The sequence below is a fragment of the Babylonia areolata genome, chromosome 26, assembly GCF_041734735.1.
Source record: "Babylonia areolata isolate BAREFJ2019XMU chromosome 26, ASM4173473v1, whole genome shotgun sequence".
Classification (NCBI taxonomy): Eukaryota; Metazoa; Mollusca; class Gastropoda; order Neogastropoda; family Buccinidae; genus Babylonia; species Babylonia areolata.
The window spans coordinates 31,546,687-31,562,436 of record NC_134901.1 but is presented as its reverse complement, the minus strand read 5'-3'; the positions used below and the strand labels follow the sequence as shown (position 1 = coordinate 31,562,436).

Genomic DNA, 15,750 nt, shown 5'->3' with positions numbered 1-15,750 from the left:
TTTTTCAACACCAAAGTAAGTAATTAATATTGGCTCAGAACAAAAGCTCAGGAATCCCTCTCATGCAACGAAAAGATGGTGTTCTTGCTGTCTGACAGAGAAGAGTTTGAAAGGCATTTTAGTTCCTACCTTTCTGTTGTGTGAATAAAATTTTAGTGGGACATTAGAGCCAAAAGGGTTATATCACACAGTCTGTGTGTGTGTGTGTGTGTATGTGTGTGTGTGTGTGTGTGTGTGTGTGTGTGTGTGAAATGGATCTTATTGTCCCATTCTTTTCTGACATTTAAAAGTGCATTGTAGTACACACATGTTTAGTAATGCTGTTGCGCAGTAAAACTAATGGATGGATGGCTTCCAGGTTAGAAGATTTGTATGAAAGAATCCTTTTGGAGGCCAGAGCTGACGAATCACCCCCTTGCCACCAACCTGGTCGTTGATGCTGACATCTTCTCGACTGTATTTCCAGCCTTTCAACAACATTGATAAGGTGGGTCTTTTCTGACTGATGCTTTGGTGGCATGTGTGTGAATGTTTGCATTGTGTGACTGTAAGTGTAAATGTGGGGGGTAATTCAGCTGACAGGACTCTTTATTGTCTGGTATGGTTGCATATGTATGTGTAGGTGTGGGGTTGAGTGTGTATGCATGTTTGCGTGTGGGGGTGGTGGGGGGAGGTTGTAGTGTGTATGCATGTGTGTGTGCAATGTGTGTGTGTGTGTGTGTGTGTGTGTGTGTGTTGTGTTGTTCTTTCAATGTCTATCCACAATTGTGATATTAGATGAAAATCTACCCCTTCCCCACCTCACCATGCTCACGTCATCACTACTTTCCCTGTTCTCTGTCCTCTGTTTTCATCAAAAGAAGTAAACAAATAAAATCAACAACTGACTAAGCCCATAAAAATTACAGTCATAAAGCCAGTGTGGCTCCAAATTAAAGTGAACTGTTTCAAACATAAGTTGATTGTCATTTTGAATTTTTCTGATGGAAACAGATGAAACTGCAGATTTTGTAATGAATGAGGTAAAAATGTTTCAGCTGTTCACATTCATAGGTGATATTGGGCTAACTGCATTACCACAAGTGCAAGTCATGTGATATGCATGGAACTAATTGCATTACCACAAGTGCAAGTCACTTTAGAAGTAAATTTTGTTTTAAAAGCATAGTTGTAGTTCATGTATTTGACTGGTTAGCCTTCTGTTACTGTCATGTCCTTTTGTTTTAAAAGATCCAGACACCAGGGGTTGCTCTCACTGGTGAAGGAATTCTCGGATTCCATTGGGTAGTTATCGCCAACCTCAAGCTAGGCAGCCCCCAGCCAATAAGGTACTACCCCGCCGCAACCAGCTTGCTCCTTGGGTGCTTTGAGCTCAGAGAAATCGACAGTCAGGTTGTAAATTCACAGCACCAGACAAAAAGGAAATTAGAGGAAGATGCCAGCTCTTCAGATTGCAAGCTGGAATGTAAAGACAATGTGTCCAGGATTCAGCAATCCGCAGTCAATGGTTTGCCAACGAAAGATTGCTGTAATTGACAGAGAACTAAGCCGTCTTAAACATTGACCTTGCTGCACTGCAAGAGACAAGACTGCCAGAGGAGGGGATCTCTGTGCGAACAGAAATTACACGTTCTTCTGGCAGGGGAAGAGGGCTCCGAGGAGGCACACATACACGGCGTGGTTTTGCTGTGAGGAACTCTTTTGTTGTCAGCCATCGAACCGCTGATGGAGGTTCTGAGAGGCTCCTGACCATGAAGATGAAAAACAAGAATGGCACAGCCAACTTTGTTTGCGCTTACGCTCCAACCCTAAGCTCTACAACAGAGAGAAGGACCAGTTCTATGTTGCTGTCGATTCAGTTGTCAGAAGTGTGCCCAAAAAAGAAGGTCTTTACATCTTGGGAGATCTCAATGCAAGGGTGGGTGCTGACTTTGAAGCCTGGCCTTCTATAATCGGACGTCATGGAGTTACCAAAATGATTAAGAATGGTCAGGAGACTTTTGGAGCTGTTTTCCCTTTCACAAGTTGGCAGTGACAAACACCTTCTTCAAAAACAAGGCAAGGAAACAAAGTCCATGGCATCACCCCAGATCCAACCACTGGCACCAGCTGGATCAAATTTTTCCAGGAAGCAAGATCTCAATGGTTTGCTCAACACAAGAAGGCTTCCATAGTGCTGATTGTGACTCTGACCACACACTCGTCCGCTCCAAGGTAAACTTATCCCACCCCAGAATGCATCATTCCAAATCCAAAGGCTTGTCCACGTATCAACGCTTGCTGATCATCAGACCCAGCCAAAATTTCAGAAGTTTTTTGGAATCCTTGGTGCATCATTGAAGAATGACGGAACAGAAGCTTCAAGCGCACACAACCGAGTGGAAAAACCCGTGTGAGCTGTCTACCCGTCAGGGATGGCAGTGTTTGGAAGAAAAGGGCACAGAAATGAGGACTGGTTTGAGGCAGGCTGGCAGGAAATGGAACCCGCGGTGGAGACCCAAGCGTACGACACGCCAAGCACATGAAAGCAATCCCGCCAGGCTACATGGGACACACTAAGGTCTGCACACAGCATGTGTCAACAGACAGCTCGGTGCTGCACCAACGGACTGTATGCTGGAATCTGAGTCAGAGCATAAAGTCTGCCGCAGACTCTGGAAACACGGGCAGCCTGTACGCAGGTATCAAGAAGGCAACATGGTCCAATCGCCCTCCAAGACCGCACCCCTGAAGTGCCAATACAGGAGAGAACATCACTGATCAACGAAAGCAGATGGAGAGATGGATAGAGCACAACCCGAGTTGTACTCCATGCAAAATGTTGCATCAGAAGTGGCTCTGAGCATTATTCAAGAGCTGACTGTCATGGAAGAGCTTGATACAAGCCAGCTGAAGAAGCGCTGCAGCAGGGCCATAGACTGTTTGACCAGTTGGAAAGGCCCCAGGAGAGGACGGGGATACCACCTGAGGTGATCAATGTAGGGGGGAGGACAGGGGCAAAAAAGCGTAGTATTTGCCTTCAGGATCTGCCATGAATTAACTCTGTATGTACTGGAAAGAGGGGCTCTGTACTCGCAGGATAGCGCGATGCAAAGCTCATGCCCTTTACAAGAACAAGGGGCGACCGCCAAGCAGTCAGAGAGTGACAATACAGCTACCGGGGGCATCTCTCTACTACAGCATGTCAGCAAAGTCTTTGCAAGATGTCATCCCTGGCCCGATTGCAATTCTGACAGCACGCATTTACCCAGAGTTGCAGGTGCGGGTGTTCATGCAGGCCAGATACACCATCGACCAGGAATATTCTCCACCAGACAGCTGGCAGGAAAAAAGGATGAGAACAAAATCAAACCACTCTGCCTTCATTGACCTGACGAAGGCCTCATTGATCTCAGTGAGCAGGAGACGGGACTGTTCACACTTCTGAGGGAAGGTAGATTGGTCACCTGAAATTACTGGCCAATTGTGGAATCCTTTCACAAGGACCATGTACCGACCACAGTGTGCTGCATACAACGAGCAATGTCTGACCCGTTCCAAATAAACAGTGATGTCAAGCAGGGTTGCGTGCTCGCCCCAACACTTTTCATCCATATTTTTCTCCATGCTCCTTTCTTATGTATTTGAAAAACAATGAAGATGGAGTTTACCTACACACAAGATCTGACAGAAAGCTTTTCAACCTGGCCCGACTCAGAGCCAAGCCCAAAAGTCAGGCATGTCACCATCAGAGAGGCTGTCTTCGCCGATGAAGCTGCATTGGTGACACAGACAGAGGAGGCCCTTCAGAGACTCATAGACCACCTTGCATACGCATGCAACGAATCTGGCCTCACCATCAGCCTGAAGAAAACGGAAGTGATGGGACAGGGCAATAACTCTCCTCCAATCATCCACATTGGGAGCCATGAGCTCAACTCTGTTGACCATTTTCAGTATCTGGTTGTCGACAATAACCTTGAATTTTTCTCTCGACCCAGAGATTAATTTAAGGAATTGTGAAGGCCACCGGGGTCATGTCCAACATTCACAAGAGGGTGTTGTCAATCAAAACCTTGACTGAGAACACCCAAGCACAAGATCCAGATGTACAGAGCTTGCATTCTACCACACCCTACTCTACTCTAATACACATGAACCCACATGTTCCGTCCAAGAGAAGAGACCTAAACAGTTTCCATTTCCGTTGCCTCAGACGTAATTCTTGGAATCCATGGCAAGACAAGATCCCAACTACTGAAGTGTTTGAGTGCGCAGGCTTGCCAACCTCTCTTCGCCCTTCTGAGTCAACGGCGTCTTGGCTGGCTCGGTCCTGTTTGCGAATGGGTGAAGGCCACATTCCAAAAGAACTGCAGTACACCAAACTGTCAAATGGATCTAGGTCTCAAGCCACTCCCAACTGAGATTTAGAGACGCATACAAACAGGACCTGAAAAGTAGAGGTATTGATGTGCAGTCCCTGGGAAAGCCTTGCAGACTCATGGGACTCTAGAAAATCTGCCATTCAGAGCGGGGTGAAACAAGCCAAGAGAAGCCCGCATTGACTTGTGAGGAAAAAGAGCCACAAATTCTGTAAACCAAGCAGCATCTACCTGTATCTGTCCCCTATGCAGTAGAGATTACCGCTCCATCATCAGTCTGCACAGCCACAGCAGGACGTGCGTTCACCCGGCAGTGACAAAATTCCCTGATTGCAGCCATCGTACTCTCAAGACGGAAGAAGAACGATGCCGATGAGTTTATATATTAGACTGGTTTAGCCTTCTATTCCCTGAAATATCCATTCGATTCAAAAGGAAAATGCACAGTCACACTTTGCCTAAGCTGTGGTAGCACTTACTCTAAACATGTCAGACCCTAGTTTCAGTTTATTGATGTGGTTCCATCAGGTTTCCCTCCAGTAGAGAATACACCTTCTTGAAATGAAAATGGAATACACATTTCCTATAGCATTATGAATATTCATTGCCCCTTTTGTCGCACCAGTGATCCATCCACTCATCTCCAACAATCCCTTCAAGAGAAGAATTCCCAACAAAATAAATATCTGCACCACGAATGCGTCAAAAAATACATTACCATGAAAATATTTGTTCGAGTTGTTGTGTTTTCAAAATGAAAGATTTCATGTTTGTCAATTTACAGATTTAGAATCAACACAAATACACCTGGAATATAGTAATGAGAAGATTGATTACCCTGGTAACTGATTTGACCCCATTGATAATATAGAAAATTGTTTATCATTAGGATAGTACTTATCTGCTTTATATGAAGGAATTATAAATGCTGCCCTTGTTTGGATGTTATCAGTACTGAACCATCTGTATATACTTAAATCTGATTTGGATAGTTTTCTTGAATGTGACGATTTAACAAAAGCAGAGAGAGCCGGGCCTTCAGCTTTCTTTAGACCCATGTAATTAATGTCAAAGGTAGAATTGTTTATCTCACCTTGGTATTTTTTGTGTCTGATGAACGAGGGGCAGTTTGATTTGGGTTTACTCCTGATGTTTTAAAAATGCCAGAGGTATAAGTACCAATAGTTGTGAAAGTGTGAATAAACTGTGCTTTTTTTGTTAGGGAAATGTATTTTACTGATGGAAGTTTCATCTGTTCTTCAAAAGGTATTATTTTAATTTCTGTGTACATTTTAAAAGTTGAAGCATGATCCAAAACGCAAATAACAAGCTTATATAGCATATCCACTTTTGTAATTTTTGACTCACTTGTGTAAACAAAGTGAGTCTGTGTCTTAACCCCGTGTTCGGTTGTCTGTGTGTGTGTGTGTGTGTGTGTGTTTTGTGTGTGTACGTGGTAAACTTTAACATTGCCATTTTCTCTGCAAATACTTTGTCAGTTGACACCAAATTCGGCATGTCAGTTGACACCAAATTCGGCATAAAAATAGGACCAAATTCAGTTCTTTCCAGTCATGTTGTTTAAAACAATATTGCAACTCTGGGATGCGCACAAAAAATTTTTAAAAAGAGGCCAAATTATATGCAGACTGAATTTACTGTTTATATTTTTTTTATTCTCTAAACTTGGAACTTTGATCTGATATTCTGACAAAACAACAAGAGCAGTCATTTTTATTATTTTTTGTTCAAACAGGAACTTCTTTTGCTAAGCATGGAAGTTATATTTCTGGTCCATGTCTTTGCTGCAGATAGTAAAAAATGGAAATTAATCTGTAAATAATGCTAGGGGTTTAATTTGCTTCAAACTGATCTTTCTCATCTTAAACATTACATTTTGAAATATACTCAATACATAAAAAGCTTGTGTGTTTTACCTCTGTGTACAGGGCTTTCACTATGTTCATTTGCCCAAGTGGTCTTTTTCGGAAAATTCTAAAATCAGTACTACAAGTGGACTTTATAGATCTGTTGGCTGAGCCCTGAAGGTCATGGGCAAAAATCAGTTGCGTACACATATTTATACATATTCAAAGCGCGTGCTCATATTCCTCGCGAATGCAAAGGTCACCATTTGTTTCAAGTTGTTGACCTGCCCGTTCAATCCTATATTCAATGGACAATACACGATAACATGTGATGGAAAGTTGGAGAAGGAGACCGTTAAATATTTATTCAGAGAAAGATTTGTGAACGCCTAATCACTTACTGGATTATGCCCTAAAAATATCAACCAAACTGCCCTAAAATATCAACAAAATCATTTGGAATTCACAGTTAAAAATAATAAACCATGAGAGTTAATACCCTTGAATTGATGAAACGCAAAAATTTCCAGTCTTGACTTTTCTCAAAATGAAGTCCTTTTCACTTCATACGACGTTTAGAAGTACTTGTACTTGGCTCTACATGTTATTAGTTTAACAGAATACTCAATTTTCGTATCAACTTTAAAACTATAAAACTAGAATGAACATAAAAGAGAAATTGAATCGACTGTGTCGTACATTCCCGGCGGGTGTAACTAAACTTGTACATCTATCTAGATCCAGAGAAAACGGCTAAATGTTGCAGTGTGATTGCGGGGATAGCCACATCTCCTTTACGGCGGACTTAAAAAGAATTTTTGATTGCCCTTAAAGATTTTTTGAATGCCCAAGATACACCAGAATAATATGATTTTAAACAACGTTCTCATTGCGAATACCACAATCGATTTATCGCCCTTTAAAAAAGCATGTTTAAATGTTAAATTTTTGAATGTCAGTTAAGGAGCCACGATAGTTTACTGGGTAAGGCAGTTTCTTCTCACCCGAACACGCGGGGTTCGAATCTGCCCTCAGGACTTTTTTTTTCTTTTTTCTTTTTTTTTTTTTTTAACCCGAAGCTTTATAATAACAAATACAGAACACATTTTAATGATTAGATTTTTTTTTTTTTTAAGTGTATCACAAGTGAGTCTTGAAGGCCTTGCCTCTCTTTTTTCATCATTAATTTCATCCATATGCATATATCATCTGCACACCGTACCGTTTCTTCATTTGTCTTGGCATGTTTTTACAGACTGTAAACACATCTGAGATATGAATGAAAAAGAAATTAAAAGCAGAGAAAAACTTTTACATGTTTCATGTGCTTGCAAAATTTGCTCTTACCAACTGGCAAAATTAAGAAAACATGCTGGACATCTGTTCTTTTTCTTTGTAGTCGTGCAGGCTTCTGCACAAGTGCCTGTGTTTTGTGTGTGTATGTATCTGTGCGTGCTGTGTGCGAATGTGTGCGTGTGTGTGTGTGTGCATGTACACATGCATGCCTGTGATAAGATAGTAATATACTGTGATATTTTCAAACAGTGGCCAGTGTTGAAGATACGCATCAGTCATATCAAAGGTGTACGATGCAGACGTTTCCTTCTTCGTCAGATTGTGAGTTTAATAATTTTTTTTCCACATTTTCCTTTTTATTTCCTCTATTTTGTGTGACTTACACATGATCCATACCATTTCATTGGCAGCCTCATTAATTGAAATAATAACACTAATTATTTGATAGTACTTCTCAGGAAAAATGGGGACTACAAAGTACAGTAACTTCATCCACTTTTTGGATCTTTCTGTAGGAACGTTGCTCTGGTTTGTTACCAACATTGTAAATATTTGCATATTCTCATATATTCTCAAGTCTGGTTGATACCAGTATGTCTGATGAAAGGGAGTGTGTGGTAAAACACTGTCATGTCAAGTCAACATGCAGATCCCTGGTTTTGTCAGTGTCACCTTTGTTCTCTTCAGTTTTGATGTGGAAAAAAAAAATCCCAAGGTCATCCCTCTCTCACCTTCCCACAGACAACAGGAGGTTAAACTCACTCGGGGCGGCACGTTTTCTCCCTTGCTTTTCCCCACAGACGGCCCATTTGTAACGGTTTGGAAAAAAATACAAAAAAATACAAAATACAGAGTAAGAAAATGAAACTTTCAAAACTGGTTAATTATGTGTTGGGATATTACATAATTTAAAAAAAAAAATCAAATTTCTCATCTTATTTTTACAGTTTTGCCATTATGTAGAAAATAATGCCAATTTTCACCCCAAATCACCATACCCATGCTCGCTTTCTGCACTTAATTCACTTTCTTCTTCATCATCATCTACCTCTTCAATGTCCAACCCTTCAGTTTGTAGCATTTCAAGTACTTTGGCAACACTAAAATGTTGCCGTCGCCGCCTTGTTCGCTCTGCAACATTTTGAGAAGAACCCACTTCAGGCGCCACTTTGCTAACAGGTTGGCACTTGAGCAGGCAACCAGTCAGTCAGTGTGTGCGAGACAGGCCACACATTACAGGCTGGCCAGTCATACCATTCGGTTGTGGAGTGACCCAGAATAGCGCACTCTGCTTGGCTAATCACAAAATTACGTGTACAGCGCGTGATGGATTTTTATTTTTGGAAAATGCTATTTCATTTTATCGTCTGAATCCGAATACATTTTAAGTAAGAATGCTCACATATTCTGTCATCCAGAGAGAGTTAAACAGCAATATATATATATATAAATATATATATATATATATAGATATGAATAAGATAAAGATGTTCAATGATAAATAATTATAGTAACATTACTATTAGATTGATAAATCTGATAAATCTGACAGTAATCTTGCAGCTGTTTGGGTTCAGTTTTGGTGATGTTCCCCTTGTAGCCAGTCACAGATAAGTTAATTGCAGAATCTTTGTGAATTGACTGGAAGTTGGTTGGATATCTCCAGAGATTTGGAAGGAATTAAGTGACTGAAATCTTGCTTGAGCATCAGAAGGTTTCGAATGCAGGTAAAAATATAGATGGGTGTATTTCTGGGTTAAGTTTATTTGACAGATGATTTGATATCTGTATGTGTAGAAGTATTTGTCATTTGAATTTTTTTTTTCTTTTTCTGAACTGAGCTCTTGTGATTTGGGGGGAATTACTTTTGTTCTGTAGCTATCTTTTTACTACTATATATATGCTTTTTATGTTATGAACAGGATAAATAAATCATCTTCCATTGCATTTCAGACAACTTAGAAATTTGTCACGGTCTGACCAGCACATTGGGTTTATGTGTAAGTCAGGCACCTGGTCCCAATTAGATATGGTGTAACAGGCTTTGCTGCCTCCTTGAAATTGAAACTTGGAAATTAGCTTGTAAATAGGCAGCATGATTGTCATTTAAACCGTTATCCATGGTTTTGGTCACGTGACAGGGTTTGGAGATAGAGTGTCGAGGCGGTGCCCCAGTGAACCACCTCTACCTGGCTCTGAAGACTGAGGACAGTCGCGATGAGTTTTACACAGCCCTTCTGCAGCAGAAAGGTACAGCAGATTCACATTGGAAACATTTGCAAGTTGACAGTTTTAAGCATGACTGCTGAGCATAGAGTTTGCAGGTTTAACAGGGTTTTGTGGTTTGATGTGGAGGTTCTGTTTTTGATGTTTGTTTTGTGACAGGTTTTCAGCTGGGTTTTGATTGATTCACAGCTAGTATCTGCTGTCCTGCAGTTTAAAAAAATGTCAAATCATCACAGTGTTTACACTGTTCCATTCCTGATATGATGAGTCTTGACATGTAAAATGACAGTTTGAAACTAAAGGTTCAGGCGCAATAGTCGAATGGTTAAAGCGTTGGACTTTCAATCTGAGGGTCCCGGGTTCGAATCTCAGTGACGGCGCCTGGTGGGTAAAGGTTGGAGATTTTTCCCATCTCCCAGGTCAACATATGTGCAGACCTGCTAGTGCCTGAACCCCCTTCGTGTGTATACGCAAGCAAAAGATTAAATACACACGTTAAAGATCCTGTAATCCATGTCAGCGTTCGGTGGGTTATGGAAACAAGTACATACCCAGCATGCACACCCCCGAAAGTGGAGTATGGCTGCCTACATGGCGGGGTAAAAACGGTCATACATATAAAAGCCCACTCGTGTATATACGAGTGAACGTGGGAGTTGCAGCCCACGAACAAAGAAGAAGAAGAAGAAGAAGAAACTAAAGGTTGCTGTGACAAAAGTGAAGCAACAGGAAACTCAGAATAGCATTAAGTCATCTGAAAGGTAAAAATATTTGTTGTGAAGTTTTGGAAAGAAAAGGTAAAATAAGGGGTAAAATTTTACTAGTCATATGAATCACGCTGAAATATATCAACAGGAATATTTTGATTTACCATTTTATGGTTTGAGTTGAAAGTAAATTCCCCACTGTCTTTTATAGATCATGGTCAGAAAACTCTCATGATGTAGCAATGCTGTAAACACCACATTTGATGTATCTTATATGTATTGTGCTGGTCTTTCGCATTTCAGATTTTTATTGTGCCAATCAATTGAGAAGAATGGAACCATGATTAAATAATATTAATCTGAAAGTTGAAGTAAACACATGAGACAGTTGTTGTCATGGTGCAGGGTTTTTGTGACATTGTGCAGATCTGCATTTGGAAGAAGAACGACAGGAGGACATGACGCTTCGCTGGCAGAGCAGAACATGTTCCAACTATGATTACCTGCTGTACCTCAACAGGTGAAAGTCTGACAGACACAGATACAGAAACAGAAGAAAAGGAATAGTTCAAAACTTAGTTTACATTTGCCATTATTCAATGAAAAAATAAGCATTCAAACAAACTTTTTTCATTAAGGTTTTCAGTTTGGTAAACAAATACCAAGTTTTTCTTCTTTCCCTCAAGTCTGTGAAGAGTCATTGGGGCGTCACACAGAAAAACTGTTCACCAGATTCCTTCAGGTCTAGCAGTTGTGTGTCGAAGCCTGGGTCTCTGTAAATGGTCTTCCTGCCCATTCTGCAGTATTGTCAGTCCATCAAAATCAAAATTGCTGTAAAAGATTGTATTGTCTCAGCTCTTAACTCATCAGGAACATAATCGTTTACTTGATTCTCACCATTCAGCTTAGAGACTTGGTCATAGCTGCAAAATGGCCCATCATAGAATAGTCAGTGATTTGCTTTCTGGATCTGATACTGATAAGATACCTGTTCTTGCTCTTTTAGACCTGTCAGCAGCCTTTGACACTATCGACTCACTGCTCTCTTGAACAGACTTAAAACTTCCTTTGATATTCGTGACACTGCACTATCATGGATCATTTCTTACCTGTCAGATCATACACAGAAAGTGTGTGTAAATGGTAGATACTCTAGTGTATCTGCCTTGAGATATGGTGTCCCACAGGGGTCCATCCTTGATCCCATTCTTTTCTTGCTGTGTACGACTCCTGTGTTGGATGTCATCAGTCATCATGACATGAGAGCTTTGCTGATGACACTCAGCTATATCTGTCTGCCTCTATAGCTGAAATTGATGCACTGGCAACTCAAACATGGGAATGCATTGCTGACCTAAAGGACTGGATGACTGTCAATAAGCAGCAAGTAAATGATGATAGCTTCAAAGCCACCACAAAGTAATCACTGTAATGGAGACTGAGTGAATAATTCACACAAGTAGCATGTCAGTGTCTGCACTTAATCTTTTTGAAGAGGGGACGAATTTGCTGTTAACTCAGACATTTTAAAATTTATGCTTGCTATTGATACACACATAGTGCCTATCTTTGGTCAGAGACAAGAATCTTAACGCTTTACAAACATAGATACATTTGCACAACAGACTGGCTACCTGGGTAGAGCCGACTGACAGCTGTCTTTTGGCACTTAACATTTGTTTCCTGTGTCATTCGCTCAGGGTTCAGTCAAGCACACACACACACACACATATGTATAAGGGGATTTTCCTAAGAATTTTACCAGGGACAACAGTTTTGGTGCCATGGGTCTACTTGCACTAAGTGCATGCTGCACATGGACCTTGGTTATCTCCTCCAACTTACAATGGCAGACATAATATTCTGACAGTATTATGAAAGTTAACTAACTCAATTTCTTTCAGTTTAATAAACATTGTTTGATGTTGATATGATGAACTGAATCAAAATACAATGAAAAACTAGCATTTGTTTGTGTGTATACTCATCTACGTATGTGCTGGCATGTGCACTCTTTTCACTGTTCACTGCCCCAGCCTTGCTGATCGGAGCTTCAGTGATCTGACTCAGTACCCTGTCATGCCATGGGTCATCCAGGACTACACCAGTCCAATCCTGGGTCAGTGAGTTATTGTGTGTGTGTGTGTGTGTGCGTGCGTGTGCGTGCGTGCGCATGTGCATGTGTGTGTGCGTGTATGTGTGTGTAATAATGATGATTAGGGGGTCAGTTCTATGTTCCCCCAGGTCTGTGTTGCCCCAAATTTTCTTTCAGCCAGGTCAAATTTTCTTTCAGCCTGGCTCAATGTTTCCCCAAATTTACATTTTGTGAGCCTTTGTTACCCCAGGTCTGTGTTCTTCCATGTCTGTTTCCCCACAGCTGACCACTATTGACCACAATCCAAAAGTGCTCAGACTGCATTATGTTGTCAAATCTGCACATTGTGATGTATTGGCAGGTCGTTCGACCATTGCCTGACCACTATCAAAGTTAAGCTTGCATCACTTTGTATGCAGTATTGGGGCATCTTGTCAGGATTTGACCATATTGACTACTATTGACTATTGTTGGTCATTACTGACCATTACTTGTCACTGCTGACCATTACATAAAATCTTCATATTGCGCTGTGTTGTCACGTGTGCATTTTCATGACATCCTAGTAGTTTTGTTTTTGTCCCAAACTGATCACTGGTGACCACTAACCACCATTGACTGCTGACCACTGCTAATCACCACCACTAACTACTTACCACCACATATCACTGCTGACTACTACTGTCCACTAATAGCCACTGCTGGCCACCACTGACCACTATTATACTGATTACTGACCATTATTGACCATTACCACTGACCACTGACTGCCCACTTAACACCACTGACCACCACCAACCACTGACCACTGCTGCCCATTGACCACCACCAACCACTGACCACTGCTGCCCAACACTGACCACCACTGATCGCTGATCACTGCTGATCACTGACTACCAGTAACCACTGACCACAACCGACTACTGTGTGTGGTTCGTCCGTCGGGATCGATGAGGACCATCTAGTCATCCTGGGGGTGGGTGGGTTGGGCTCTGTGGGTGCGCAGGTGACTGGTCAGGCCAATCCGCGCCCGGCAGGTTCTGACGCAGTGTGGACAGGAGATGGTGGCGGCTATTGGGGACTTGCTGGCACTGCTTTTCCTGGCCTGTCTGTGTTGCTCTGCTGCAGCGATTCTGTTAGCCTCACAGGATTTGGCGCCTTTGTGGACAGCTGAACACCACTTTGGTCTGTCCATTGCATTCAGCTCCCATGTGTCGTGGCTGAAGGCCTTCTGAGAAGCTTTCAGAGTGTCTTTGAAGCACTTCTTTTGGCCTCCATGGGAGCGCTTGCCATGTTGGAGTTTGCCGTGCAGCAGTTTCTTGGGGAGTCGGTGGTCTGGCATGCGAACTACATGGCCTGCCCAGCACAGCTGGGCCTGCATCAAGATGGTGTAGATGCTGGGCAAGTTTGCATGAGTGAGCACCTCTGTGTCAGGGATCTTCTCTTGCCACTTTATGCCGAGAAGTTTTCTGAAGCTGGTGGTGTGGAAGTGGTTCAGCTTTTTGGCGTGGCATTTGTAGACCGTCCATGATTCACATCCATAGAGCAGTGTGGTGAGAACTATGGCCTTGTATACTTTGAGCTTCGTCTCCAGGGTGATGCCTCTCCTGTTCCAAACGTTCTTATGGAGTCTGCCAAAGGCAGCGCTGGCTTTGGCGAGCATGGCATTCACCTCATCGTCAATGACAACTGTGCGAGAGAGTGTACTGCCCAGGTATGTGAACTTGTCCACCGCGTTCAGTCGTTGCCTGTTGATGAAGATGTTTGGTTCAACGTAAGGCTTTCCTGGAGCTGGCTGGTGCATCATCTCAGTCTTCTTTGTGCTGATTGTGAGGCCAAAGTTGTCACAGGCAGCAGAGAGCTTTTCGACGCTGTGTTGCATGTCAGCTTGAGAGCGCAGTCATCAGCAAACAGGAAGTCGTTGACTGTGTCTGTCCTCACCTTGGTTTTTGCTTGAAGCCTCCTGAGGTTGAAGAGTGAGCCATCTGTGCGGTACCTGATGCCAATGCCTATGTCAGTGTCTCTGAAGGCATCTGTCAGCATGGCTGAAAACATGAGACTGAACAGGGTGGGGGCAAGAACACACCCGTGCTTGACTCCGTTGGAGACAAGGAATGGTTCTGAAGTCTCTCCGTTGTCTTGGACTCTGGCCAGCATCCCATCGTGTAGTTGCCTTATGATGGTGATGAACTTTCTGGGACATCCATACTTCGCCATGATTCTCCAAAGGCCATCTCTGCTAACAGTATCGAAGGCCTTGGTCAGATCGACATAGGTGGAGTAAAGGTTGGCGTTCTGTTCCTGACACTTCTCCTGGAGCTGTCTGTCAGCAAACACCATGTCGATAGTCCCACGTTCTTTCCGGAAGCCACACTGGCTCTCTGGTAGGAGACCTTGCTCAAGGTGCGCTATGAGACGGTTGAGTAGCACTCTGGCCAGAGTCTTGCCTGCAACGGACAGCAGGGATATTCCACGATGGCTGTCACAGGCCTGACGATTTCCTTTGCGCTTGTACAGGTGTATGATGGAAGCGTCTTTGAAGTCCTGTGGAACTGCCTCATGCTGCCAGATGAGCTGGAACAGCTGATGAAGCTTCTCAGTCAGCGCCATACCACCTTCTTTGTAGACCTCAGCTGGAATGGAGTCTGAGCCAGGGGCTTTGTCACTGGATAGCAGATGGATAGCTTTCTGGGTCTCCTCCAAAGTTGGAATGGCATCCAACGACTCACTGACTGGCACCTGGGGGAGTCAGTTGATGGCTTCATCTTTGATGGTGGAAGGGCGGTTCAGTACACTGTCAAAGTGTTCAGCCCATCTCTCAAGAATCCTGTCCTTGTCAGTGATTAGGGTAGAACCATCAGCACTGAGGAGTGGAGCAGATCCGGAGGTGGTGGGACCGTAGACTTCTTTCAGGCCGTTATAGAAGTTCTTCATGTCGTTCTTGTCTGCAAAGCCCTGGATCTCATCAGCTTTGTTGCTCGGCCAGAAATCCTGCATCTGCCGCAGCTTCAGCTGGATGGTGCTGCGTGCGTTCTTCAGTATGTCTTTCTTTGACTGTGACTCGGGATCTTCAATGTGGGCTCTGTAGGCTTGGCGTTTGTCTTCCAGCAGCTGCTTGATCTCAGTGCAGTTCACATCAAACCAGTCTTTGTGCTTCCTGGCAGAAGGCCCCAGGCACTCCATGGCAGTGTTGTACA

The 15,750-nt window shown here is 42.9% G+C and overlaps 1 protein-coding gene across 1 annotated transcript in view; it reads left to right on the top strand.

Moving 5' to 3' along the window:
• Nucleotides 1-417: 417 nt before the first annotated feature.
• LOC143300292 (protein FAN-like) overlaps nt 418-15,750 on the top strand; it is a 79,071-nt gene continuing 63,738 nt past the window's right edge. The window contains exons 1-5 of the mRNA XM_076613888.1: nt 418-487; nt 7,775-7,846; nt 9,667-9,775; nt 10,885-10,978; nt 12,495-12,577. Of these exons, the coding sequence (XP_076470003.1) occupies nt 437-487; nt 7,775-7,846; nt 9,667-9,775; nt 10,885-10,978; nt 12,495-12,577 (409 nt within the window). The 5' untranslated portion in view covers nt 418-436. The remainder of the gene's footprint in view (nt 488-7,774; nt 7,847-9,666; nt 9,776-10,884; nt 10,979-12,494; nt 12,578-15,750) is intronic.